The 27,936-nt window shown below is 38.0% G+C and overlaps 1 protein-coding gene across 6 annotated transcripts in view; it reads left to right on the top strand.

Annotated features, from left to right (window-relative positions):
- Positions 1 to 27,936, top strand: part of LOC126285380 (PDZ and LIM domain protein Zasp-like) — a 283,882-nt gene that overhangs the window by 241,753 nt on the left and 14,193 nt on the right. For all 6 annotated transcript variants that reach the window (XM_049984713.1, XM_049984717.1, XM_049984716.1 and 3 more), the window contains 4 exons: positions 4,879 to 4,951; positions 7,177 to 10,168; positions 17,998 to 18,184; positions 26,338 to 26,458. In XM_049984713.1, the coding sequence (XP_049840670.1) occupies positions 4,879 to 4,951; positions 7,177 to 10,168; positions 17,998 to 18,184; positions 26,338 to 26,458 (3,373 nt within the window). The remainder of the gene's footprint in view (positions 1 to 4,878; positions 4,952 to 7,176; positions 10,169 to 17,997; positions 18,185 to 26,337; positions 26,459 to 27,936) is intronic.

Raw genomic sequence — 27,936 nt, 5'->3', positions numbered from 1 at the left:
TCAATGTTACAAACAATGTGGGAACAATGTGGATGCATGTAGCTGAAGACTATAATGAATAGAAAAATCTAGAGAAGGCATTTATCTAGCAGTGGGTGTAAAATGGCTATTAGCGTGGATGAGCCTTAGTATAATGTGTGGTATAAAAGCAGTCATGTCCAGTTGTTTCCAGCATTATTGTATTTTATATTCCATGTATTTCTGTATACTAGGTCAAAAACTCATTATATTGTGGTTCACTGGTGAGCTTTTGACTTGGACTGTGTAACTATATGGTATATAGCCAAATAACACAACTTTACTGAAATGGGACATGATTATTTATATTAATGCAACAATGGAAGTTCAATCTTCCTTTCTTTCAAAGTAGTAATGATGAAAAGTGAATAAACAGACATCTTCAAAATTCATGAAACTAAGGCAGTAATTAATGCAGTTTATTATAGTATAGTATTGGTAAAAAGTGCTACAGGAAATTTCATTAGTGTTTTGCATCTTGTACATTGAAAAACACTGTACAATAGGCACATATGCTAGAATCAGAAAACCTACTACAAGTGGATAACAGTAAGTTTTGTAAAAAGCATTTATGCTGCTGTTTCTTTCTTTCTTTCTTTCTCTCTCTCTCTTTCTCTTTCTCACTCTGTCCTTCTGCTTTGCTTTATAGTTTCATATCATAATTTCTTCAACTTACTCTTCATAATTACTTTTGATATTAAGGTGATTAGCTTATGGAGTGTGCTGGAAATGGCTAAAATAAAATCATAACCAAAAAGATGAAACTGCAATTGCACTGATTGTGAGATATAAATAAATACCTGGATTTAAATTTGTAGCCTCTGCAACACAGAGGGAAAAAGGATATTTAGAAAAGGTCCCATTGAACTGAGAAGCTAGAAGGAAAACCAACATCATTCAATTTCTATCAAGAGATGAGGAATGAAAATATAATAAGAGCCTGTATTGTGGTAGACTGTGACATCTAGAAACTACAGCTCATTATCTGCTTACACAAACTAAAAATTAAAAAAAAATGAAACCAGGAAAGTATAATGATAGATTAGAACCATGTATTTGTTACTCAGTTCTCACACCTATTAAGCTTGTAGATAGATACACAATGCAGATCATATATTTAATACTTAACCTCCAGCCATTACTTCCAGGAAATCATTGCTCTAAAAAACACCTTCAATGAGATAGAGAAGGAGTATGTTTTTCCAGTAAATGATTCCAGCTCTATTCCTGGGAATTAAGTAGTGTATTGTGTTGTTGCTGTACCATAGGTACTATGCAGTGAGATCCTGTTTTTCATTTCTTTACAAACACTTAATAATCATACATTTTGACATGTTTTTTACTTGCCATTTAGTCAATATCATCCCAATCTAGAGTGATGAACAGTTGGCAGGTAAAATAGAAACTAAGTCATTTTCAGGTGCACATTTTTGTTAATGGAGGTGGTGGTGACAGATGATGTTTTGTGGAAGAGGTACTTGAATAGCTAGACACATTAAATGTGGAGAGATATTATTGTGTCATGATAATTTACAGCAAGGACCATACAGAAAGTAGATTTCCACATGCAGTATTACTTAGCTCACAAAGTAATATTGTTCTTCTGAGGCTATGTCTAAGTAAGAAACAAACTGCAGATAACTGAATACAGATTTATTTACTTTAAAAACAAAGATTCCAAGACTTACCAAGTGGGAAAGCGCCGGTAGACAGGCACAATAAAATAACACACAAACACACACACACAAAATTTCGAGCTTTCGCAACCGGCGGCTGCTTCGTCAGGAAAGAGGGAAGGAAAAAGAAAGATGAAAGGATGTGGGTTTTAAGGGAGAGGGTAAGGAGTCATTCCAATCCCAGGAGTGGAAAGACTTACCTTAGGGGTATATGTCTGCTTGTGTCTGTGTATGTATGTATGGATATGTGTGTGTGTGTGTGTGTGCGTGCGCGAGTATATACCTATCCTTTTTTCCCCCTAAGGTAAGTTTTTCCGCTCCCGGGATTGGAATGACTCCTTACCCTCTCCCTTAAAACCCATATTCTTTCATCTTTCCTTTTCCTTCCCTCTTTCCTGATGAAGCAGCCGCCGGTTGCGAAAGCTCGAAATTTTGTGTGTGTGTTATTTTATTGTGCCTGTCTACCGGCGCTTTCCTGCTTGGTAAGTCTTGGAATCTTTGTTTTTAATGTATTTTTCCCATGTGGAAGTTTCTTTCTTTTTTATTTACATCATTGATTTATTTACTTTGATTGACCGCACAGTGGTCTTCTCAAATAAGTTGATGAAATGACATAACAGCTATAGAGTTTGACGACTTTGTGATTAATGCTTAATAACTTTCTGAGAGCCATTATGGAGAGGGTTAGTTCCATAATAAGAGATTAGTTTCAAGGAGATACATCACAGATGGAAGCTTATTTCTTATGTTTAGCCAGGAGAAAGGTACATTATCATGATTTTAGCTGAGACTGCAGTTTATACATAGACAATATTGCACTATGAGAGTGATCTTTGCTTTTCCAGCATTCTCTCATAAGCTAAGGAGAAGTTCATCTGGTGATGAGATTAACTAACCTTTTTGTATAACACAGTTCCTTTTTATGCTGATCAACTCGTCCAAACAGAAAGATTATTCTTATTTTTTCTGTGCAAAACTTTCTGGTCACTGACCTACATTCTCTCTTTTTTAATCAGTATTTCATGTCTAACCTTAATTGCTTCTAATTTTTTTTTTAAACGAAAGCTATAGGAAATTAAACTTCTTTGTTAGTGATAGACAGTGTGTTGCTCATCTTAATGATATATCATGAAACCTGTTGTAATTTACAGGTGTGAATCAACTAGTTGCATATAAAATTTCAAAATTTACTTTTGTTTAGGTAAATATTTGCAAATTTTCTGTACACTAAACATGAAAAGCTTTATAGTTATAGTATTGCTATGACACTGAGTGGGATTCATGTTATATACAAGATGTTTAAAAAAAGTGTCCGATATTTTGAGAGGTTGTAGTATGGACTGAAACAAGGAAAAATGTCCAGTACAGGTTGTCTTCAAAGTGCATACTAGCATACTAGGAGCATTTCTTCATCTTCAACACTGTGAAACAAACATCTTCTGCTGCAAGCTTTTTGATTTCCATGTTTTTAGAAGTAGTATGGTCTACAGCAAGAAAGAAACGTATAGAGAGAGTATAGAGAGGGATACTTCAAAAGTTTATTTGTGCTAATACATTTGTCCAGCATCATGAAGATCACCATCCCTCCCACACTCACAAACAGCTTTCTTTCTAATGAACTTGTACAGCCACTATGGGTATTGAACAATATTGTATGAGACTCATCCAGAAATTAATTTACCTATGGTTATTTTTACAGTAAATGCACTGGAAATATAGCTCATACGCAACAGAGCTACGATGTAATAGTCATATTATAGCAGGAAAAGACCCAATTGTTATTGATAGTGATGCACCAATGGCTAACAGTGGTAGCTCTTATTCTTTCTCCCACCAACTGCAAGGTTCAGTCTGTGATAAAGTTTCTTAATGCATGAAACATTGTGCAGATCGAAATTCATCGACAGCTGAGTCAAGTGTAAAGTTCAAATGTCATGAGCAAACAAATGGTGATCACTGGTATACGCAGTTTTCTGAAGATTGTCAAGGTGTTCATATTGAACAGGGCCATGGGTGTCTGTCCCTAATCAGTAATGGCCTTGTGGAGCTGGGGTAACAGCACTTTATGGAGAATCATGGCTTCTGATTTTGCTCCAAGCAGTTTCTTTCCTTTCTTGCACCTCAACAAATTTCTGTCATCCAGTCAGCATTGTTGCAGTGATGAAGAGCTGAAAATACCTGTCATACATTGATTCCATTCCCAGGCAGCAGACTTCTATGACACAAAAATAAAAAGTGGAGCCTGTGGTGTGAGAAGTGTCTCAGTTCTGGACCTGATTACACCAAAAATGTCTCTGTCCCATTTAAGCTGCTAAATTTGGTGAAAATGCATTTAAAATATGTTCCATTTTACTTAATAAAGGGATCAGTAATCATTATGTGGCAGAAAGTGTGGCCATAATTGTAGAATTTAAGCAAATGCATTGAATCTTACCGAGTGCTCCTTGATCACTACCATACCCTTGCTAAATAAGTTAGCTTGTAGTATGAAACATGATGTATGTTTCCAGGCAGAAGTGTTTGTGATCAGGTCCTGGTCTGTGAAAAAACTTTTTTGCATAATACAGTAACAATATTTGGCAAACATAACATATGTCAGATGTTTTGGAAATATGCTGCAGTTGAAATTTCAAGTACATATTCAAAGTAATTAAAGAGGAGGGAATACAGTTGTATGACACTCTTATGTTGAAACTTACATTTTACAGTGTTCTTATATGACATCCAGGAATTAAAAAAAGTGAATGACATTGGGGAAAAGGCTAGTTTAATATATATATATGCATCATTACTTTCCTAAATGCACAGATAGGTTATTACAAATGAGTCTTATATTACTCACATTTCAGTATGTACTAAGTATGAATTTTAAGGTGGGATAATTTTTTTGTGTAGAACTGCTATGAAAATATTATTAAGTTTTAGACCTGTTATACTATAATATGAGTTTCAAGAAACAAAAGAGGCTTTACGTGCATGCAGTGTAACTTGGCATTTCATGTGAGGGATGCTGGGAGTGGAGAAATAGGCAGAATCCTCTCAGCATCACATGCAAAAAATGTCAAGTTACACTATACACACAGTAGCCTTCTATTTCTTTTAGTCTTGATCACATTATCTAACTAAGGGGATGCATGGTCTAAATGACTTCTTTAATAATGTTTAACATTCTGTTTTGATATAGGCCCCAAGCTCTCTGGCAGGTCCAAAGCCGTTTGGCAGTGTTTCTTCATCAACCACTGCTCGACCTGCACCTGGTAAGTCCAAACTGCAGCCATTACCTTTGCCAGTTCATTTTATCCATTGTTTGACCCATCCACTGCACTGTTCAAACCATATTCCATGCATCCCATACTCAGAGCTCTCAACCAACACCTATTTAATTTAAATGATATCATGTCAATATTTTTGATTATCTTATACAAGGCTAAAATTATTTCAAAAGATACATAACAAATAAATTTTTAACTACCAGGTTACTCAACACTGAGGCCCATTAGCAACATTAAAGGTAATAGAAAACCATTGCTTGGATGATGTGTAACTTCACAAAAAATTGAATTTTTGAGTTCCTGGATTAATAAAAATTAATATGCTTAAATATCTACATTCTTGAGCATGTAGTTTCTTTTTTATTCATTTCAGATAATCTTTAACTTCTGAGAGCTGCTTAAACCCCTGTAGATCTTTAAAATTTTCTTATACCGTTGTCATTTAGTTTTGCTAAAGTTTAATTTACAATGTCATTCCCAAAACTGAGAAAATATCCTCTCGTGCAGAAAAAGGTCAATCCATTGAATTTGATGAAATTCAGAACATTTTGATCTTAAGTACGTGCGTAACTTTTAATAATGGAAACACTGTAATTATTCCCTCATTTCTTGGGATTGCATCCATGATATTATCAACAGTTACTCCTGTTCCAATATTTTGGCTGACAACCTTTCAGCCATTCTTAAGGTGAATCACTTGCAAGATTTTTAAAGCTCTTTACACTGTGGAGGAAATGAGCATATGTCTGCCATGTAAAGCACTTTAAAAATCTTGCAAGTGACTCATCTGGAGAATGGCTAAAAGGCTGTCAACCAAAATATCAGTACAAGAGTTAATAATACTATGGATGCACTCCTGAAAAATGATGCACTACATGATCTGTTGGGAGAACTACAAAAACACTGTTATTATTGTTAAACAAATGAAAACCATGACACAGACATATAATAAACTCTAGTTTTAAAAGAGATGAAGATCATATAAATACCTCAAGGCAGGGAGTGCTTTTTTGCAGCCCTGAAGTGTTTTGCCTATTGAAAGTCTGTATGTGTATTCTACTCGTGTAATATAAGATGGAAAAATTATAACTATAAGTTGCAGTAATAACTGGAAAAGTTTACTTGTTGTGGACTATGGAAAACATTTAAATTTTCATATCTATTAAATAAAGTGGGATAATGCTGTTGTCCAGATTTGACAAATGTAACTCAGGGGATGTTCACAAATTACTATAGAACCACAGACATACAACTTGTTCATGTCACTCTGAAGCATGATTTATTTTCCACATAAAATAATCTGATAAAATCAAACTACAGTTGCTCTGTTGACAGAGGTCTTCTTCTTTTGCAGCTTATAAGCCTTTCAATCCTACACCTAGACCATTTCCTGTATCTCAAAGCTAAATAATTGACTCAGGTCAATACTTTTCCATCTTTCCCTAAAGCAGCTCTCAAAAGTTAATAGCTTATATTCAGTATTAATACCTGCTTCATTAATTATGCTAATCATTTGGAAGCAGCTGATAGCAGTTGGCATTATCTGGCAATTGCATAATGATTATGATGTAACATGTGCTTTTGCTAAATGATAAGATTTTTTAAAATTACATAGTTATGTATTAATTCCAGGACAATATTTTTTTACATGCAGCATTGCTTTGCAATTTTTTTTCTGTTTTCTCTTTTCATGGGAAAACTGTAATAATTACAAGAACTTAATTTACTATTGTGGCTTTCATTAATTATTGATGATAAAGAATATAACGCATTGCTCTTACAAGATAAGTATGAACAAATATTTTTTCATTACACATCATTTTTTTAAACTGTTTAGTCAGACAGTGTTTTTTGACTGATACAAATAGGTATTCTTCTTGGAAATTCATGATTTGCAAATAATTATCTGAACCTGCTTAAATAACCATTTCTTTCACCTAATAAGTCTGATTTACTTTATTTTTATAGTGCTTGTCCTGAGTTTATATGTAACATATTTTTTTGTGCAGCAAATCCTTTTTTTCTGATTCATTATTTTATTTTTTTTCTTTCCCTTCTTAACTGTTACTAATCATCACAACAAATCTCTTCTGATAACACTCTGTGACAATTTTTATCTCACCTTTGTGTGGTATTGGTTTGTAACTTTATGTGTTTTTATGCATGCTGTGTGTGTCACTAACCATTTTTACGACATGCAAATGCCATAGACAATAGTAAATTTTCTTGGCCCCCTAAACAAGGGGATCAGTATGCCTCATCAGTCCCTACGGCTACTCCATTGTACATACCTCCTCCACATTTGCAAAACACTCCTAGACCTGATAAATCAGATAGCAAGAGCACATTACCACAATTGTCCCAGAACAACACACCAGAAACAATTTCACAAGCTCCTGCTGTGAATGTCACCTGTCCTGAGGGCACTTCAGCTGTTGCAAGTGAACAGCATTCTGGAGCTTTCCCACAACCTTACAGTGAGTTTTTACAAACACAGTGGAATGCAGTTTCCTCTGAAGATGCCCTTAAGCAGGAAACTCAGTCACCTTCTTATGAACAATACGAAACAACTTCACAAGCTCCTGCCATGAATGTCACCTGTCCTGAGGACATATCAGCTGTTGAAAGTGAGCAACAGTCTGAAACAACCACAGCTTTCCCTCAAACTTATAGTGACTTTTTGCAAACTCAATGGAATGCAGTTTCTGTAGATTCCATTGAGCAGGAAACCCAGTTGCCTGTGTATGAACAACATGAGTCACAAGTTGAATGTGACACTGTATCAGAGCAGAAAGATGAAAAATATAGTGCTCCACAAGAGAAGATGGAGAGTGCCCCACAAGATAAGGTGGAGAGTGCTCCATCAGATAAATTGGAGAGGGCTCCACAAAATAAAGAATCAACGTTTGAATATAGTTCTGATTCCAGTCTGAATATTTCACAGGAAGTGAGTCAAGAACAGCAAAGGATAGAGCATTCTGACAGCACAAAACATACCCAACAAAAAGAAAGTATTTCCGAGGTTAATAACATAGGCAGCACAGAGTCTCCACAACTGGTATTAGAGGCAACTGAGCAACGATCAGAAGAGTCTTCAGCTGCACTTACAAAGACCATTAGGACAGTAAAGGTTTCAGAGGAATTTTCACATGAAAGAAAGGAAATAGAAATCTTAAAGGCAACGAGTGGTGGGATAGTCACTGAAACTGTGAAGACTGGTGCCACCGAGACAAACATAAAGCATGAGTCTCAGCAGAAAAGCACTGAACTATCACAGCAAGGGGTCCAGAATTTGTCTGGGATTATTCCTCCCAGAGAAACAACTCAGAGCACACTAAAATCTAAACAGATATCTGAATATACTGAGTCAGATAACTATACTATAAAATGTGAAATGCAGAACAGTGGTGAAGGGCACCAAGATCATGTTAAGGGTAAAGAACAAACTTTAAATAACATTACAAATCAAGTAGACAGTCACGAAAGAATCAGTTGCCAAGAATTGCAAGAAATGAAAGATTATTTTGCATCTGATGCTGGCCAAATGTCAAAATGGGCTACTACAGCTAATGCTTCAGCTTTTCAAGAACAGTTAGCAGAACGTCCTAGGTCACCCCCACCACCCCCACGTAGTTCACCCATAGATCCGCAATTGCAGTCACTACCACATTCAAAAAAGAGAATTTCTATGCTTGAGGCACTCACAATAGCCCCAGAAAAACCATATTCACAACTGTCAGTTGATACAACGGGAAACATACCAAGCAGTGCATTACCAGGACTAGCTAACATGCTTCTGAATCCCGAACAGAGCAATAGCAAGATGGTGAAACCTCAGCACCCTAAGGCTCAGGTGAAGAGGCAACAGCAAGAAACCCAGAAAAAAATAGAATATACTGCTCCAACTCAACAGCAACATACACAAACGTCCCAAGAAAAAGAAAAAAGATTTTCAGCCAGAACAGGGCTTTGCCCTGCTTCAGTAGTACCACAGTACCAACAGGATCTAGAACGGTTTCAAATACAACGAGCTCTTTCCCCTGCTCCACACTACAGGGTCCCTGGATCAAGGAGCCCAAGTCCAGCACCTGTCACTGATCCTGAAGCAGTCAGACATGCTTACAGATTTGGTGCACCACTCGAGCCCAGAGGATTACACAAGAGTGCTAAAGATTCAGAAACTGTTTCAGCATTAACTGCACAACAGGCACCAGAGCACAAGCAAGTTCCTCAGCAAAATATTCAGCAAGCAGTTCATACAACAGCAGCACAGTCATCACACTTCGAAAGAAATAAGCAAATAAAGCATACATCTTTGACACAGCACCCATCTAAACAAACTTCTCAAGAAAAAGCAAAGAAACAACCAGTGAGAGCATCATCAGGGCTTCGTGGGGCTTCAACATTACCATATTACCAGCGAGATTTAGAACGGTATCAAGTGCAACGTGCACTTTCCCCTGCTCCTCACTTTAGGGTCCCTGGCTCAAGGAGTCCAAGCCCAGCACCTGCGATTGATCCAGAATCATTCAAACACGCATATAGATTTGGTGGTGAAGTTGAGCCCCGAGGAATGCACAGGAGTCATGCAGAGACTGAAACAATTACAGCAACAACCACACAACAGATATCAACAGAAAAGCAAATTTCTCAGCACACTACCAATATTAAAACACCACAGTTATTACAAACAGATAAAAAATTACCTCAGTTAGCTCCAAAAAATATTTCCAAATTGCCACAAAATCAGGATAAAAAAACATTTAATGAAAATCAGCTGATCCAAAACCGGAAACAAGTTTCCTTCAGCCCTCACGTTAAGGTGGCTACTCCATTCCAGCAGGCTGGATTTCAGACTCAGACAAGTTTGCCTTTCCCTCATATTCCCCTCCCAGGTGATCAGGCCACCATGTGTCCACCCCAGAATGTTCCCGTTCCAAATAGTCCTCTGTCACAAGAGCCCCATTTTCAGCCTCCCAGTGCATTAATCACAAGTATCCCACCCATCTCCGCTCCACCACTCCAAGATCCAAAGAAGCCAAGCTGTACAGCAGCGCCGCCTGCAGGTGGTGGTGGTGGTGTTGGTGGTGGAAAGGCATCAGGAACTGTGGCTGGCTCCACGACTCCCCGTCGTGGTCGTGGCATCCTCAACCAGCCTGGTGGTCGCATCCCACTTTGCGGCAGCTGTAATTCGCAAATCAGGTATTGCCAAAAATACAAATGTGAACAACCAACTGAATAGCTCCCATTTTTTGAGTGAAAAAATAACCTAATGGCATGGTGTACTTAGTTAACATTGATGACAGTAGCAAACTGTAAGATGTAAGCTGCATGTGACTGAAGTAATGACATGATGAACATGAGTTACAGTTTGAAGGGTGATCAAGCAGCTGTCCTTTTATGAGCTCATGTTATTGTGTTACTGATAGTCTGTGTTTCTTAAGGTTAACTTAGAATAGTTCATGTTCTTGTGAGTGCTCTATTAATGTGTCAAATAAAGTATTTATACTAAAATGCAACATTTTGATGACCTCAGTACAATTCCTGTGACTTGATGCATCACGCATTAATATGAAACAATCATGTCACATGACTTATCGCTGACTGTCAAATTCCATCATGCAGCCATTATACAACTTCAGTGAACACACATCTCAGCCAACCGCTGATGATTGGTGACATGCCTACAAATGCAGTTGTGAGCTCTGTAGGAGACAAACCTCCACCCTTCTGACAAGAAAATGCTGTTCTGTGGTTTACGCAATTTGAAAGCCAGTTCATGTAGCTGCCCTAAATGCTGACTAAACCAGGTATATTTACATTGTCAGTGTTCTCATTGACTTGGACTTTTACTACCATCTGAAGGACATATCTGTGTAACAGCCATCATTTGCTTCCCTCTTTGACATGAAGTTTTTCTGAAGGTTGACACTGCGACTGAAACTGGCACCTCCCTTCTTAACGGATGGAATGCTCGTTTCAGAGTGCCTCACCACACCATTATTCAGATCAATTACTGTTTGACTGTGTTTGAAGTACATCTAGACTACAGCTTTTCACCCAGCAGCAAACAGTTTTTTTGAGCATTTATGCTGCCAATTAAAAGTGTCTGTAAGGTGCCACAAATCAGTGTTGGACAGAAACTCTCTCCATTGAACTACTGGGCCTCTGACTACCGCCAAGGAAGATCTTGATGCTACAGTAGCAGAACTGTTCAATGGCCAACCAGCCAAATTACCCTGTGCATTCTTCAGTAATACACTGAGGTGACAAAAGTCAGGGGATGGCAATATGCACACACACAGATGGCAGTAGTATCACATACAGCATGTAAAAGGGCAGTGCACTGGCTGAGCTGTCATTGGCAGAGCTGTCATTTGTACTCAGGTGATTCATGTGAAGAGGATTCTGACGTGAGTAGAGCCACACAGCAAAAATTGACAGACTTTGAACATGGTATGGTATTTGTAGCTAGACACTTGGGACATTCCATCTCAGGTATCATTAGGACATTCAATACTCCGAGCCTCACAGTGTCAACAGTGTATGCTGAGAATATCAGATTTCAGGCATTACCTCTCACCACAGACAACACAGTGGCTGATGGCCTCCATTTAATGATTGAGAGTGATGGTGTTTGGTACAGTTGTCAATGCTAACAGACAAGTAATAATGCATGAAATAACCACAGAAAACATTGTGGGATGCAGCAGATGTCTGACGCGAGTGCCTTTGCTAACAGCACAACACTGCTGCAGCATAATGGTGTGGGCTGTGTTTATATGGAATGGACTGAGTCGTCTGGTCCAACTGAACTGATTATTGATTGGAAGTGATCATTGATTGGAAGTGGATTTGTTCAGCTGCTTGGTGATTATCTGCAGCCATTCATGAACTTCATGTTCCCAAATGATGGAATTTTTATGGAAGACACAACTGTTTGGTTTGAAGAACATATCTTGACAATTCGAGCAAATGATCACCTGACATGAATCCCATTCAACATATGTGGGACATAATCAAGAGGTCAGTTTGTGCACGAAATCCTACACCAGCAGCACTTTTGCAATTATGGATGGTTGTAGAGGTAGCAACTTGACTTGACTCAACAAGCTGTTGAGAAGCAGAAAAAAATGTTCAGTAAGGAATACTTTAAAAGTTTATTTGTGCATATACATTTGTCCAGCCTCATGAAAGAGATCACCCCCCCCCTCCCCCCAACCCCTCACACACACACACACACACACACACACACACACACACACACACAAACAAACAAACAAACAAACAAACAAAACACTTGGCTTTCTAATGAAGTCAAGTTGCTGCACTGCACCGGCAAAAGGAGGTCAGACACAATATTAGGTAGTATCCCATGACTTCCGTCACCTCAGTGTATGGCAAATAACCTTATTTAGACATCATACTTCTTTCAATAATATCCTCACACATTCATCAAGTTTGGCCAGTTACACTGAGAGCATCATACTCATCATCATTTCACTTCTGCTTTCGATGTGTAACCAGGTCTTCATCAGACGTGATGCTATGCAAAAGCCCCTGCTGCCTGTGTGTGATGCACGGTAAACAGTTCTTAGTTGAAAAGACAAAATATTCAAGATCGATGCCAATCGAATCCCAACTACGATTTCCACTGATTGCATTAAACTGGCTTTCTGCATCACCGATTCTGGTACCTGTGAAGCAGACAAGGTGCAGTGAATGCTAGAGATGATGACTGATCATTCTATGACAGACTTGGCCACCATTTCAACCCCCCACAGTTGTCACTCAGTCTGTTTGTCATATCCATTTTAATAGAAACTATCATTAGAACTTGGGGGGGGGGGGGGGGGGGGATGAAGAATGAGGAAACCACTGTCTTATAGTGAGCTGCAAGTCATTATATACCTTTGGATCCTGTTTATTCTTAGCTGTTTTAAGCTGTTTATTGTCTGTGTTTCTCAGTCCCCTCAACTTTGTTCAGGTTTTTGTGAGTATCCTATTAGTGTTGTGGCAGATGAGTACTTATACAAAATAGACCATGTTCGTGATGAATGTAAAGTTAAGAAAAATATGAAGTTCTGCATTCTGTCCCTAGATACGCCAATCAGGCCCAACCAACTACCGTGTCATCTTCTGCCAGTGGCATCATTAGATGCAGTGTCGAGGATCATGTGGCCAGCACACTGCTCTCCTAGTCATTGCCGAGTTTCTTGTCCTTGAAACCTCTACTAACTAGTTGTGTAGCACCTCAGCTGACCTCAGGAGGCTGGATGAACCCCTGGCAGTATGGGGTAATGAACCAGAGTCACCCACATAGTAGCCAGGTGCAATGACCACTCAGCTACTGACATAAAAAAGTGTCCTGAAATCCATGAAAACAAGACACAGTTGTTTACATTTCTCATTGTGATTTGTTTATTGCATGACAGTGCCTGCAGTTCTACACACAGTTCTGTTTGCAGTACACACTGTCGCAGCACATAGGATCAAAACAATCAGGTCTGCATTTAGGATATTTTTAACTCAGATCATTGGGTTATTTCTGTTTTATGTTGGCATTTTATATCTCCTGAACATAAATAATTTTATGTAATTGCTTGCTTCCTGCTTTTGCATGCTTCCAAATTGTTTCTGCTTTCTACAGCTCCTGGGCTTGTTGTATATGTTTGCTGCTTTTGCTTTTATCATGGAGTATCCTTCATTTTACTAATTTCTTTAACTAACACATTTCTCCTGTTTTCCATCTGCTAGTGTGTTAGTTGATCCTTAACCGTTGAAACCATTACCAAATTCAGGATTATAAGACTTAGTGGTTTGTTTTCTTTATTCATTGAATTATTTTCAATTTTTGGACTATTCATTTCCTTGTACTCTTGTGTTGCTAATAAATATTAACAACTAATAAAATGTGACTAGTTATAACTGAAATTTGTGTGTTGTTTCCTAACATATGTATTAATACATAATTTTTCTGGCAGAAGCAATAATGCAGTTGCCCAAGGATACAGTTGAGAAAGAAGAATATATATGTGAATCATGCGGTAAACTGATAAAAAGGTAAATTTGCCTTGGAACATCAATGGGACTGGTGGCAGTTTTAGTTGAAATTCATATAATTTGGCACATATATCTTAAGACAGTTAGAATAAATTATTCTTGTATTGTGTTGCACAATTAGTAAGCAGTAAACATAAGGAAAGCAGTATTGTGATTTTGTGTATTTCGAGCATGTGACAAAGTACAGTGAAGACTATTATGGCACAGTTTCAGTTTGAAACCCATAATAATTTTGGAAAGAATTTGTCTATCCTTTTAACAATTTTAAGTGGTGCTTTCTCATTCTGCGGCTGACATACCTGCATCCAGAAAATCTCGATTTTGATCCTTAGAAATTTCATTAACACACTTCACAGTTTCAAAATGACTTCCAAGAGGTCTAAAGTAGGCATTAGATAATTCCATAGAGTACTGTAGGATAAAATGTTTCAGTCATTATCCTTTAGAAAGCTGGTTAGTTGACAACACATCTGAGATGTGAAATTGATCTGAATGTACACGTTAGAAAACTTTTGTAAGAAGTGACTTTATCCTATTAGGTTTCTATCTGATTTGATTATTTCATTTTTGTGCACAATATTTTTATGATCATCTTCTTTAGGTACCTCATGCAGACAGACATCTGATATGTGCTTGCTACCTGGACCTTAGTTGGGCTGTTTCATATTGGTGATACTGAATTCAGCCCTCAGAACACACTACACTCTTTGATAAGCATTTTTCTGTCTTTCTCTCAACACGAGCTCTTTCTGTGTGAATGGGTGTTGTCGTTGTTACCCGCTCGTCATCCTCAGAGTTTTCTACCACTCGTTGAAATAATGAACTTACCAAAACACTCTGAGTCACTCAAAAAGTTCGTTTTTTTTAATCTATGAATGACTCTCTACTCCTGATAATCTGCTGTGCTGTATCTGTGAAGATTGTGTCATTCCAATCACAAATTCAGCTATATTACTGATCTAAATGTATTTACTGTGTTAGAATTTTCTTCATACTTGAAAACTCAAAATCCTGTTAGTTTTTTGTTGCTACTACTCTTACAATTTGAAGTGTTCAGAAAGCTTATTTCACATAATTTTATTTACGGTAATTTAAGTCTTTGTTATTTACAGTTTCCTGTAGCTTAAATACAACCTAATCAATATAATGATTAAATTTTTTCTTATCTAACATGTAAAGTTTTCTTATCTGAAGAAGATGTACATATTGCCGGTAATTATAGATAATTTTTTGAATGATTCACTAATGTAATTCAAAGTGTATTCACAAGACATGAGCATGCACATGTGAAATTGAACAAACACATCTTGTGAGAATACAGATATAGAAAGTGGTTACCTCTCTAGTTTTGGACCAAAACGAAGTACTCTTTATACAGTTTGTTCATGGACTGAAAGAAGAAGCACTCACAGATGAAAACTTCTGTCAACAACAAATGCTAGGAAGAAATCTCAACATGCTTTGTTTTAAGTTCAATTTGGCAGTGAATGAACATACAATGTACAGTTTAAGACGTACTGGATATGAATACAGATTATTCAACCCCGTGCATGGGAGATGCTTGTTTGAAAGGACTGTGAAATCTGATTGCTCCAATACATAATTTTTTGAGCCTATAATACCTGTGCCAACAAAGATTATATTTTCAACAAATGAACATAACAGAGCTGGCAGGGTTGTAAGAACATAACAAAGCAAGTTCTGCAAAGACAGGAAGCCTGACAACTAATGCGCCATCTCAGAGGCAACCGTACTGCTGGTCTCATCCTGTACAGTGCCTATAATGTGCTGAGGAGACAATTTCAGTTACTAACAGGTTTCACACAAAAATGATACTGTAGTGTTACCTTAATTCTTATAATTAAAATGCAATTGAAAATTTTTAAATACAGTTGCATAAATGTAGTTAATTTTGTGTTTGTAAAGATTATTATACCACAAAGGAGCTATTAAACCAGACTGAAAATTGTGGAAGCGTGAACTAGGATAGCATATGAAAAGATTCACAATAAACTCATATGTTTCAGTTCTGAAATGAAATGCAGGCAATGGTCTGTGAGGTGTAGTAGCAGAGAGCTAGTGAGGATTGAGCTTAGTAATTGATCACTCAGAGAATTACTTAACAGGTGATGGCATGCCTTGATTATGTCAAAGTGCCTTGTGCAGGAAAATTTATAGACTTTGTACAATATCAAATGAGCAAATTTCATGAGGTAAGTTTTTGTTAGCATTGCCATCTTTACTAGGAACAACTAATAATTGATTTTTATGTGGAATCAGTACACTAGAAATGAACAAGAAAGCTGATAATCTGCCAATTGTGCGCAACAGAGTGCCTGATTGAATCATGGACATCTAATCATTCTAATAAGAATAACAAGCTCTGTTTAATTTGACTGGTAGAATACAGTGGTCAGCTATTGCATTGAGGAATATGAATACTTAACTACTGCTGTTTTGATCTACAATCAGCATTATCAGACATAACAGCTAATGAGGTATCAAAAAGCTGTGCATGTGGGGAATGCTTTACAACGTGGAGTGAAATAAATATCATATTGTGCCATGAGTTTTGAAATGTCATTCCGAATGTATATGTAGGTATAGCTGTGTGAATTGAGAGTGGGTATTATATGCAACCCAGTTGCCTTTCTCAGGAAAGATGGCAATATTGAATTCACCCCAGATTTCAGTGCACTGCTAGTGTGGTACTCCAATCTGACTACTCCTGACAACATTTCACCTGAAATGACTTATTCTTCATTTCAGATTAATACTATTTTTTTCAAAATAACAAGTTCTTTTATTACGTTTGTCTACACTGAATACATATCAGATTGAAACTACATTATAATTCTTCAGAGACACCCATGTATAGTATGTTATTTTTAAAAAATCATTAATTTTCTGGTTAAATCACATTTTATTTTGACATGACCAATTGCAAAGATACTAAATGGTCATCTTCACTAAACAGCAGTGTGTTTCTCATTGAGACAAAGATCTACAACAGCAATGGTGCATATTGATCTGAAGATGGCTGATATGTTTGAGTCTTGATAAGTTAGGAATATAGACATTATTGTGTCAGGAAATAAATATTTCTTTTAAAGAAATCAGGTAAATGTGTTTGGAAAGTTCTTGTAGAATGTAAATACTTTAGCATTAAAGGAGATCACTCACCAAAAAGCAGAAGTGTTGAGTTGTCGATAGGCACACACAAAAGAAGGAAAATGTGCTAGCCTCCAAAGTTATCCTTTGATGAGCTAGAGTACACACACACACACACACACACACAAACACAAACACACACACATGTGTGCACATACAAGGTGCTGGCTAGCACACATACTCACATATACACTAGTAGATACACTTATGCCCCTAAATGGTGTATAGGCATAGGCATATCTATGACAGAGAGAGGGAAAGAGAGAGAGTACCTGTGTGTGTGTGTGTGTGTGTGAGTGTGTACTCCAGCTCATCAAAGGATAACTCCTAAAGTTACCACGTTTTCCTTCCTTCCTTTGTGTGAGCCTATCGACAATTCAGCATTTCTGTTTTCTGGTGAGTGATTGTCTTTCATTTTAAAGTAAAAAGATACCAGATAGTTTTGATTAGTAACTATCATATCAGTACTATTGTCCTGCTGTCAGTATCCCAGATCTATGGACACTTAATGAAGCTTGACACATTATAAATCAGAAACGTATCTGACACCTTGCTATTTCAAGCGCATAGTGTTTATAGGCTGTTACTGCAACTTGTGTTAACTGCATGGGTACTGAGTTCATAGTAGCCACCTGTTTTCATTATTTTAAATTACATTTACATCATTATTTGTTTGTGCGTTTCATATGCCTTTTTTTAAATTACACCAGTTCTGCAGTTTTCTTTGTTATAAGTGTATTATAATTTGTAGCACATTTCATACATTGTCAACTTATATTAGTTCTTTTCTTCATCAGAGGACCATTCATCACAGCTTTGGGCAAGATATGGTGTCCTGAACACTTCATCTGTGTCAATGGACAGTGCCGCCGACCACTGCAAGACATTGGATTTGTAGAGGAAAAGGGAGAGCTGTACTGTGAATTCTGTTTTGAGAAATATATTGCACCAACATGTGATAAGTGCAATACCAAAATAAAGGGAGTAAGTATGGAACTTACTATGCTGCTACTGCTGCAAGCTAGTTTAAAACTGAAGCTTTCTGACAGATTAAAATTTTGTGTTTGATATCTACATCTATACTCTGCAAACCACCATGGCATGTATGGCAGAGCATACGTCCCATTGTACTAGTTATTAGGACTTCTTCCTGTTCCATTCATTCATGGAACGTGGAAAGAATGATTGTTTGAATGCCTCTCTGTGAGCAGTAATTATTCTAATCTTTTCCTCACGATCCCTGTGTGAGTGATACATAGAGGGTTGTGGTATATCCCTAGAGTAATCATTTAAAGCCGGTTCTTGAAAATTTGTTAATTCTCTTTCTCAGGACAGTTTACATCTGTCTTCAAGAGTCTGCCATTTCAGTTGCTTCAATATCTCTGTGACACTCTTCCATGGATTAAACAAACCTGTGACCATTTGTGCCGCACTTCTCTATATCAGTTCAGTATCCCCTGTTAGTCCTATCTGATAAAGGTCCCATGCACAGCAATATTCTAGATGAGTTGCATGAGCAATTTGTAAGCAACCTATTTAGTAGACTGATTGCACTTCCCCAGTAGTCTACCAATAGACTGGGTCCTTCACCTGCTTTACCCATGACTGAACCTATGTGATCATTCCATTTCATATCCGTACGAAGGTGTTACTCCCAGGTATTTATATGAGTTGGCCGATCCCGTCAATGACTCATAAATATTATAGCCAGAGGATGATACATTTTTTCGTTTTGTGAAGTGCACAATTTTACATTTGTGATCATTTAGAGCAAGTTGCCATCTCTGCACCATGTTGAAATAATATCGAGCTCTGGCTGAATATTTATGTAGCTCCTGTCAGATAGTACTTCATTACAGATAATTGCATCACCTGTAAAATGCCTTATTTTACTATTAATACTGTCTGCAGAGTCTTTAATATATAATGTGAGCAGCAAGGATCCCAACACACTTCCCTGGGACACACCCGAAGTTACTTCTACATTTGACGATGACTCTTCATCGAAGATAATGTGCTGTCTCCTCCTTACCAAAAGTCCTCAATCCAGTCACAAATTTCACACGATACCCAATATGATAATACTTTAGATAATAAGTGTAGCTGCGGTACTGAGTCAAATGCTTTTCAGAAATCAAACATAGCATCTACCTGGTTGCCTTCAACCAAAGCTTTCAGTATGTCATGTGAGAAAAGTACAAGTTGGGTTTCACATGATCGATGTTTTTGGAAACCATGCTGGTCGGCATTGAGAAAGTCATTCTGCTCAAGATACCTCATTACGTTAGAGCTCAGAATATGTGCTAAGATTGTACAACAAATTGATGTCAAATATATTGGACGGTAGTTTTGTGGATCACTTCTACTACTCTTCTTGTTGACAGGTGTGACCTATGCCTTTTTCCAAGAAATGGGAATGGTTTTTTGGTTGTCGGATCTAAGATAGATTATAGTGAGAAGAGGGGCTAACTCAGCCGCAAATTCAGTATAGAATCTGACAGGGATCCCATTGGGGCCTGGATCTTTGTTCAGTTTTAATGATTTCAGCAGTTTCTCAACACCACTGGCACTAATATTTTTTTCATTTATCTTTTCAGTGATATGAGGATTAAATTGGGACAGTTCTCGTGGGTTTTCCTTTGTAGAGGAATATTTGAGACTGCAGTTCAGCATTTCAGTTTTTACTTTGCTAACCTTAATTTCAGTTCATGACTCTTTCGCTAGGGACTGGACACTAACTTTGGTGCCACTAAGAGCCTTTACATGCAACCAGTATTTCTTTGGATTTTGTGAACTCTCTCTCTCCTTTTTTTTATTTTATTTTATTTTTTTTTTAGGCATTTTGCCTTTAAATATGTCTGCTTGTGTCTGTGTATTTATGGATGGATATGTGTGTGTGTGCGTGCGCGAGTATATACCTATCCTTTTTTCCCCCTAAGGTAAGTCTTTCCGCTCCCGGGATTGGAATGACTCCTTACCCTCTCCCTTAAAACCCACATCCTTTCATCTTTCCTTTTCCTTCCCTCTTTCCTGACGAAGCAGCCGCCGGTTGCGAAAGCTCGAAATTTTGTGTGTGTGTGTTTGTGTGTTATTTTATTGTGCCTCTCTACCAGCGCTTTCCCGTTTGGTAAGTCTTGGAATCTTTGTTTTTAATATATTTTTCCCATGTGGAAGTTTCTTTCTATTTTATTTACATCATTAAAATGATACAGTATGTTAGAGACAATCTCCCAAAGTTATTTTTTCAATACTTATAAATGTTCTATTTGTCCACACAGCACATGTCTAATCAGTAGTACAATTCTGCCCCATACCCCACCAAGCTTATCGAGAGTGATTGTAAGAACAGCTGCTGCTATGCATCATCACAAGTCTTTGAAGTTATGTAGTAGAAACAGAACATAAACGCTATCCTTGATGTAACACCACAATAAAAAATCACAAGGCGTCATGTCTGACAACAATGGTGGCCATTCAAGTAGTGCTAGGTCAGCAGCTATAACATGACCTATACAGTGACATGACAACATCTCACTCAGTAATTTTATACGCAACTGTGGAAATGTGGAGGAACAACAATTTGTTGAAAAGTGAAATCCCTGCTATCAGTTTCAAGTTGTGGTATGAACCACCGTTGATGCATGTCAAGGTAGGTAATATTACGGACACCTCTCTCAGAAAAGAAGATGGGTCCATAGACTGTCTTGTTGGACAAGACAAAGGACACATTAACTTCTCAGAATCTGGGATGTGTTTGACCATACATGTGGATTTTCTGTCCTCCGTATATGTGCATTATGCCAGTTGACCTTTCCCAAAACATGAAAAATGGCTTTCTCACTAAAGCTTAATTTGCTTTCAAAGTCATAATTTTCAAGATGTTTCTGCATATCAGCCCAGAACTGTAGTTTCTTGCCACATCTTATGTATTTCAGGAGCTTCAATTTGTACAACTTCACTCTTAATTGGTTATGAAAGATTTTCATTACTGTTGGCTGACAGATGTTCAGTTCTGCATTAGCCTGACTGGTAAATTTTGTAGGACTTCACATCTTCATGTCTCCCAAGTAGTACAATCCTTGTTTTGACATGCTTGGCTGCTCAAACGTTTTGCATTGTACACATAACCAACCTCCTTGAATTTCTTACACCATTTCGCTGTGGTATTGTAAACTAGTGGTGTCTTTTTGGAACATGCCACAGAAAACTCTTTGCACACTCTCTACTTATTTCCAGTGGGCAGAGTCTGTAACACACAACGCTTTCTCTGTCTGGTTTGCCACCATTTTCAGCAATTGTGCTTGGTACTGCCTCTGTCAGCGGTTTTCCAAACTAACCTGCCAGCAACACATGTTGTTGTTGTTGTTGTTTTCAGTCCTGAGACTGGTTTGATGCAGCTCTCCATGCTACTCTATTCTGTGCAAGCTGCTTCATCTCCCAGTACCTACTGCAACCTACATCCTTCTGAATCTGCTTAGTGTACTCATCTCTCGGTCTCCCTCTACGATTTTTACCCTCCACGCTGCCCTCCAATGCTAAATTTGTGATCCCTTGATGCCTCAAAACATGTCCTACCAACCGATCCCTTCTTCTAGTCAAGTTGTGCCACAAACTTCTCTTCTCCCTAATCCTATTCAATACCTCCTCATTAGTTACGTGATCTATCCACCTTATCTTCAGTATTCTTCTGTAGCACCACATTTCGAAAGCTTCTATTCTCTTCTTGTCCAAACTAGTAATCGTCCACGTTTCACTTCCATACATGGCTACACTCCAAACAAATACTTTCAGAAACGACTTCCTGATACATAAATCTATATTCGATGTTAACAAATTTCTCTTCTTCAGAAACGCTTTCCTTGCCATTGCCAGTCTACATTTTATATCCTCTCTACTTCGACCATCATCAGTTATTTTACTTCCTAAATAGCAAAACTCCTTTACTACTTTAAGTGTCTCATTTCCTAATCTAATTCCCTCAGCATCACCCGATTTAATTTGACTACATTCCATTATCCTCGTTTTGCTTTTGTTAATGTTCATCTTATATCCTCCTTTCAAGACACTGTCCATTCCGTTCAACTGCTCTTCCAAGTCCTTTGCCGTCTCTGACAGAATTACAATGTCATCGGCGAACCTCAAAGTTTTTACTTCGTCTCCATGAATTTTAATACCTACTCCAAACTTTTCTTTTGTTTCCTTTACTGCTTGCTCAATATACAGATTGAATAACATCGGGGAGAGGCTACAACCCTGTCTCACTCCTTTCCCAACCACTGCTTCCCTTTCATGCCCCTCGACTCTTATTACTGCCATCTGGTTTCTGTACAAATTATAAATAGCCTTTCGCTCCCTGTATTTTACCCCTGTCACCTTTAGAATTTGAAAAAGAGTATTCCAGTCAACATTGTCAAAAGCTTTCTCTAAGTCTACAAATGCTAGAAACGTAGGTTTGCCTTTTCTTAATCTTTCTTCTAAGATAAGTCGTAAGGTCAGTATTGCCTCACGTGTTCCAACATTTCGACGGAATCCAAACTGATCCTCCCCGAGGTCTGCATCTACCAGTTTTTCCATTCGTCTGTAAAGAATTCGCGTTAGTATTTTTCAGCCGTGGCTTATTAAACTGATAGTTCGGTAATTTTCACATCTGTCAGCACCTGCTTTCTTTGGGATTGGAATTATTATATTCTTCTTGAAGTCTGAGGGTATTTCGCCTGTCTCATACATCTTGCTCACCAACTGGTAGAGTTTTGTCATGACTGGCTCTCCCAAGGCCGTCAGTAGTTCTAATGGAATGTTGTCTACTCCGGGGGCCTTGTTTCAACTCAGGTCTTTCAGTGCTCTGTCAAACTCTTCACGCAGTATCGTATCTCCCATTTCGTCTTCAGCAACACATTAGAAAAAAAAATTAAGAGTTTGTCTTTCACACATTGTATGATTTGTTACATTGTTTTTAATCATTAACTTATACCAATTTTTAAAAATGTTTTGTGGACTTTATGATTACTCTGAATTTTTACAGGATACACAAAATTATATTAAATTGGATCACATCATCTTTATAAATATTTGTGGAAAAATCTGAATCCCAATAGAAACATGATTTTAAATTAATCACACACAATATCAAACTAACATTATTGCAGGTTCTGCATTCATTGTTAAAGTACAGAGCAGATTCTCCACTCTTGTGGAAACTTTTTCATAAGCTCTACGTAGATACAAGGCAGGGCATGCTCAATGGAGATATTGTCTTGTAAATATAAGGAAAGAAGATGTTAAAATGTTTGAGTTGTTTAACTACACTGTACATTAATGTTAATATCATGTGATGGAAAAAAGATCACTGGATTACTGTTTAAAGTTGTCAAGACATGGAAAAACTGGAGTTGATGATGATGTTTGGTTTGCGGGGCACTCAACTGTGTGGTTATCAGTGCCCGTACGAATTCCCGACCTTTGCTCAATCCAGTCTCGCCACTTCCATGAATGATAATGAAATGGTGAGGACAACACAAACACCCAGTCATCTTGAGGCAGGTGAAAATCCTTGATCGAACCGGGAATTGAACCCGGGACCCCATGCTCGTGAAGCGAGAACATGACCGCAAGACTACAAGACCACGAGCTGAGGACAAACTGGAGTAGAGCTTACACATAAGTGAACAGGAAATTGGGTATGAGTCCCAAACAGTTTGGACTTTATAATTAGTTACTGTATCAAGAAAAAGTGGTAAAGGAAATATATATGAGTGACTGAGAGAAATACATATATAGCTGGAAAGTTCTGGTATAATTAAATACTTTAGGAGTCCAGGAGACCATTCAACAAAAATCAGAAGTGTTGAACCATTAACAGGTACACACAAAAAAGAAGGAAAACTTGCTACCTTTCACAATAAATCCTCTGTCATGCTAGAGTACACACACACACACACACACACACACACACACACACACACTTGCACACTTGTATCCCTATATAGTGAATACTGGATGCACAATGACAGGATTGCAGTTCATCATGCGGACGAGGGTGGGATGGAGGTTGTATGGGGTAGAGTAGATAGATAAATAGACAGGAATTTTTCCCACATGGAATGTTTCCTTCTGTTATGTAAATAGATAGATAGATAGATAGATAGATAGATAGAGGGGGGGGAACACACACACACACACACACACACACACACAAACACGTGCTTGCACACTTGTATCCCTATATATTGCAAGCTGGATGCGCAATGCCAGGATTGCAGTTCATCATGCGGACGAGGGTGGGGTGGAGGTTGTATGGGGTAGAGTAGATAGATAGATAGATAGATAGATAGAATGGGAGGCAGGAAGAAGGGTTGGAGTGTTTGTTTAATGGCTCAGAGGGAGGGGGCTGGTTTCCTGTCTAGCAATGGGGGAGGGAGCCATGCAGGTGCATACGCTAGGCATATGATGCACGGTTGTTGGAGCAGGTGAGGAGCAACCAATGAGGAAGATGACATGACGACATGAATTGAGAGTGGGTGACAGGAAAGGGAAAGGGGAAACTGTTGGATGTAGGATGGGGATATTGGTTTAATGAAGACTGAGGCCAGGAGTTTTATGGGAGTGAAGAATGTGCTACAAGGATAACTCCCCTTTGTATAATTCAGAAAAGCTGGTGTTGGAGGGGAGGATCCAGATGGCACAGTCTGTGAATTAGCCATTGAAATCAAGCATGTGGTGGTCAGCTGTGTGCTGTGCCACTAGGTGGTCAACTTTATTCTTGGCCATGGTTTGGCAATGACCATTCATTCTGGTGGAGCGCTGGTTGGTTGTCATATTGTCATAAAGAGCTCATACCAACTCCGCTGCAATTATTGCACAGCTTTTTATGTCGGTGCGACAAACTAGCAGCTGTTTACTAGAATAAATGACTACCACCAAACTGTGCCAAGCACAATATTGACCACTCAATGGCATAAAATGCAGCTGAGCACAACATGCTAGATTTCAACATCTGCTTCACAACTCGTGCCATCTGGGCCTTTCCCTCCACTACCAGCACTTCTTTACTGTGTGGGTGGGAATTATCCTTGCAACACATCCTCCCCTCCAGCAATCCTCCTGACCTCAGACTTCATTAACTCAATGTCCTTACACTCTTCACCCAACAGCTTCCCCTTTCTTTGTCCTATCACCCCCTCCCAATTCATGTCCCAGTGCCACCGTCATCATGCACTGCTCCCTGCCAGCATCAATACCTGTGTGTCACATGCCTAGCCCATGTGTCTGCATCTCTCCCTGCTCCATTGCTAGCCAGCAAACCAGCTGCCCCCCTCTGAGTCACTACCATACACTTGCCAATCTCTCTTTCTGCCTGCCACCTGCCGAACTGCAATTCTGGCATTGTGCAACTAACCAGCACTATGTAGGGGCACACCTGCTTGTGTGCATGCATACATTCGCAAGTGTGGTATGTGTGTGTGTGTGTGTGTGTGTGTGTGTGTGTGTGTGTGTGTGTGTGTATTCTGGCTTAAGAAAGGATCTGTTCTCAAAGCTTCCAAAATTTTTGTGTGTACCTGTTGATGACTCAATGCTTCGGCTTTTCATTGAGTGGCCTTCTCTACTTCTAAAGTATTGAGAGAAAGAAGTCAGTCTTAATGTTGTACCAGAAGAGAAGTGGATTACAAGTAAAATACAGAGAGCTACTTAAAAAGCTTCTCTGAACCTCATATGTTTCCTGATGTATCCTATGTGAGGTCATTTGCCCATGACAAGTGAACATTTACGTGTGAAGCATGGGGGCAAAGTCCCTGCCAGCCTGCCCTGCTTTAAGAGTTCCATATTTTTCATAAATCTGTTGAGGCAAATGCCAAGATGGCTGTATTATTATTATTGCTCTTATTTGAACACATTCTTTGGGGCAAGTATACACCAATGAATTAACAGCAATATGGAGACTATATTCCCAACAAGTCAATTGGTACTATAATGTGTTCACATCAGTACTGCCAGATGCTTTGTAAATGTCATTGGCTCGAAAGTTAGAGGTGCACATAATATACGATTTTTGTTAGAATACAGAGGACTAAAATTGAAAGCAAATCTGGGCTAATAAATATGTGTAAAACTAATGAAGAAAATATAATTTTTTTCCATAGGACTGCTTGAACGCCATTGGAAAGCATTTCCATCCAGAGTGCTTCTTGTGTGCTTACTGTGGCAAGTTGTTTGGTAACAGCCCCTTCTTCCTTGAAGATGGACTTCCATACTGTGAGGCAGGTCAGTATCAAATAGCTAGACATTTGGATTCTTTATTAATGCTCTTTTTTTCATTTCTATGTTTGTGTCCACTGAGCAGCTTCATTTTCTTACCTCAGTTTTATGAAATTCATTTTGAGTAGTTGTACATGAAGTAAATCACTGCTTATTGTCCACATCATTAGTGACAGTAGAGCACAATGGACAAGTACAGTGTCAAGTTCTTTCTTAAAAACTGCAGTGATCATAGAAGGAATAATATTTTATATTTTTTTGAAAATAATGATTGAATACTGTTAAAAGGTCACATATAAAGTAAATGATAATCTGTCAAGAGTTGAGTAGCTTTTAATATTGCATGTGTACTTCATACAGTTGTTCTGCTTGCTAAACAACATTCTCACTGCAAGGTTTTTGTCAAATTCATGTAAACAGTTTTTGAATACTTTTATTGATTTGGGTGGAATGCTCAAGACAATTGTTCTGTGACAACTCTCACTTTTTGTGGACAGGTTTACTTTTTTTGGGGAAGGAGTTCAGTCAGTTACAAAATTCTTACAGAGATTTATATTTGTGTTATTTCTGTCATTGGTTCATTGTTTATTGGTTGTTACCTTCAATCTTTTTTTGTGTCATAGTTAAGCAGAGGTTTATGTCACTACATGTAAGTCTCTAACACTCATTTAATGAGACAGATGACAAAGAAATGTGTGGTCATGTAAATAATGCATTAAACAATTCTGAAACACTGTCTAAATCAGCTCCAGGAGATATGCATACAGATATCATAAGAAGCAGTCCCATAACTCTTTAAGTTGTTTGTCATAAGGCTACTTTCAGAAATTCTGTGGCACTCAGTAGATCAAACAAGCAGCAGCCCATGAAAAATAGGGAGTGGCTGAGCTGTGTCAACAGCCCAAGTTTGAGACTCACCTTGAGCCGTGGGACAAAGGCATGTGACCTCCTTCTTCCAGTTGGAAAGTTAAATACAATAGAATAATTTAATTTATGTGTGATTAATTTGTAAAGTCATATAATGGAAGACTTCTGAAACTGAGCACAAATCATTTTCATGCTGTTTTGATGCTAAAACCTTTATATCTTCAAATATATTTACATAGCTTTTCCTCTTCAGCCAGTATTGTTTAGAGCATTATTTTCTCTGATAGTAATTATTATTAGGAAAGATCAATGCTAGGGAGGTACTGATTCATTAAAAAGCACAAATCATCTTCTACGGTATCTGATCCTTTGTAACATAAACTCTTAAGTGAAAACAATTACATTCAGACATATAAAACATTTGGGTGATAAAGATTAAAAGCTACATCACTGGCATCAACAGCAGAAGTGGTGGTCATTTGACATCCACTGCTGGATAAAGGACTTCTTTACACTTTTATATGCCCTTCAATCTTCAGCATTGCCCAGTAATGTTGCTCCTACATGACGTAATCCACTCACCTTCCATCAGGTCATTGTCTTGGTCTTTTTCTTAT

This window comes from Schistocerca gregaria, chromosome 8, assembly GCF_023897955.1.
Source record: "Schistocerca gregaria isolate iqSchGreg1 chromosome 8, iqSchGreg1.2, whole genome shotgun sequence".
NCBI classification, from domain to species: Eukaryota; Metazoa; Arthropoda; class Insecta; order Orthoptera; family Acrididae; genus Schistocerca; species Schistocerca gregaria.
This window is presented reverse-complemented; position numbering and strand designations above follow the sequence as displayed.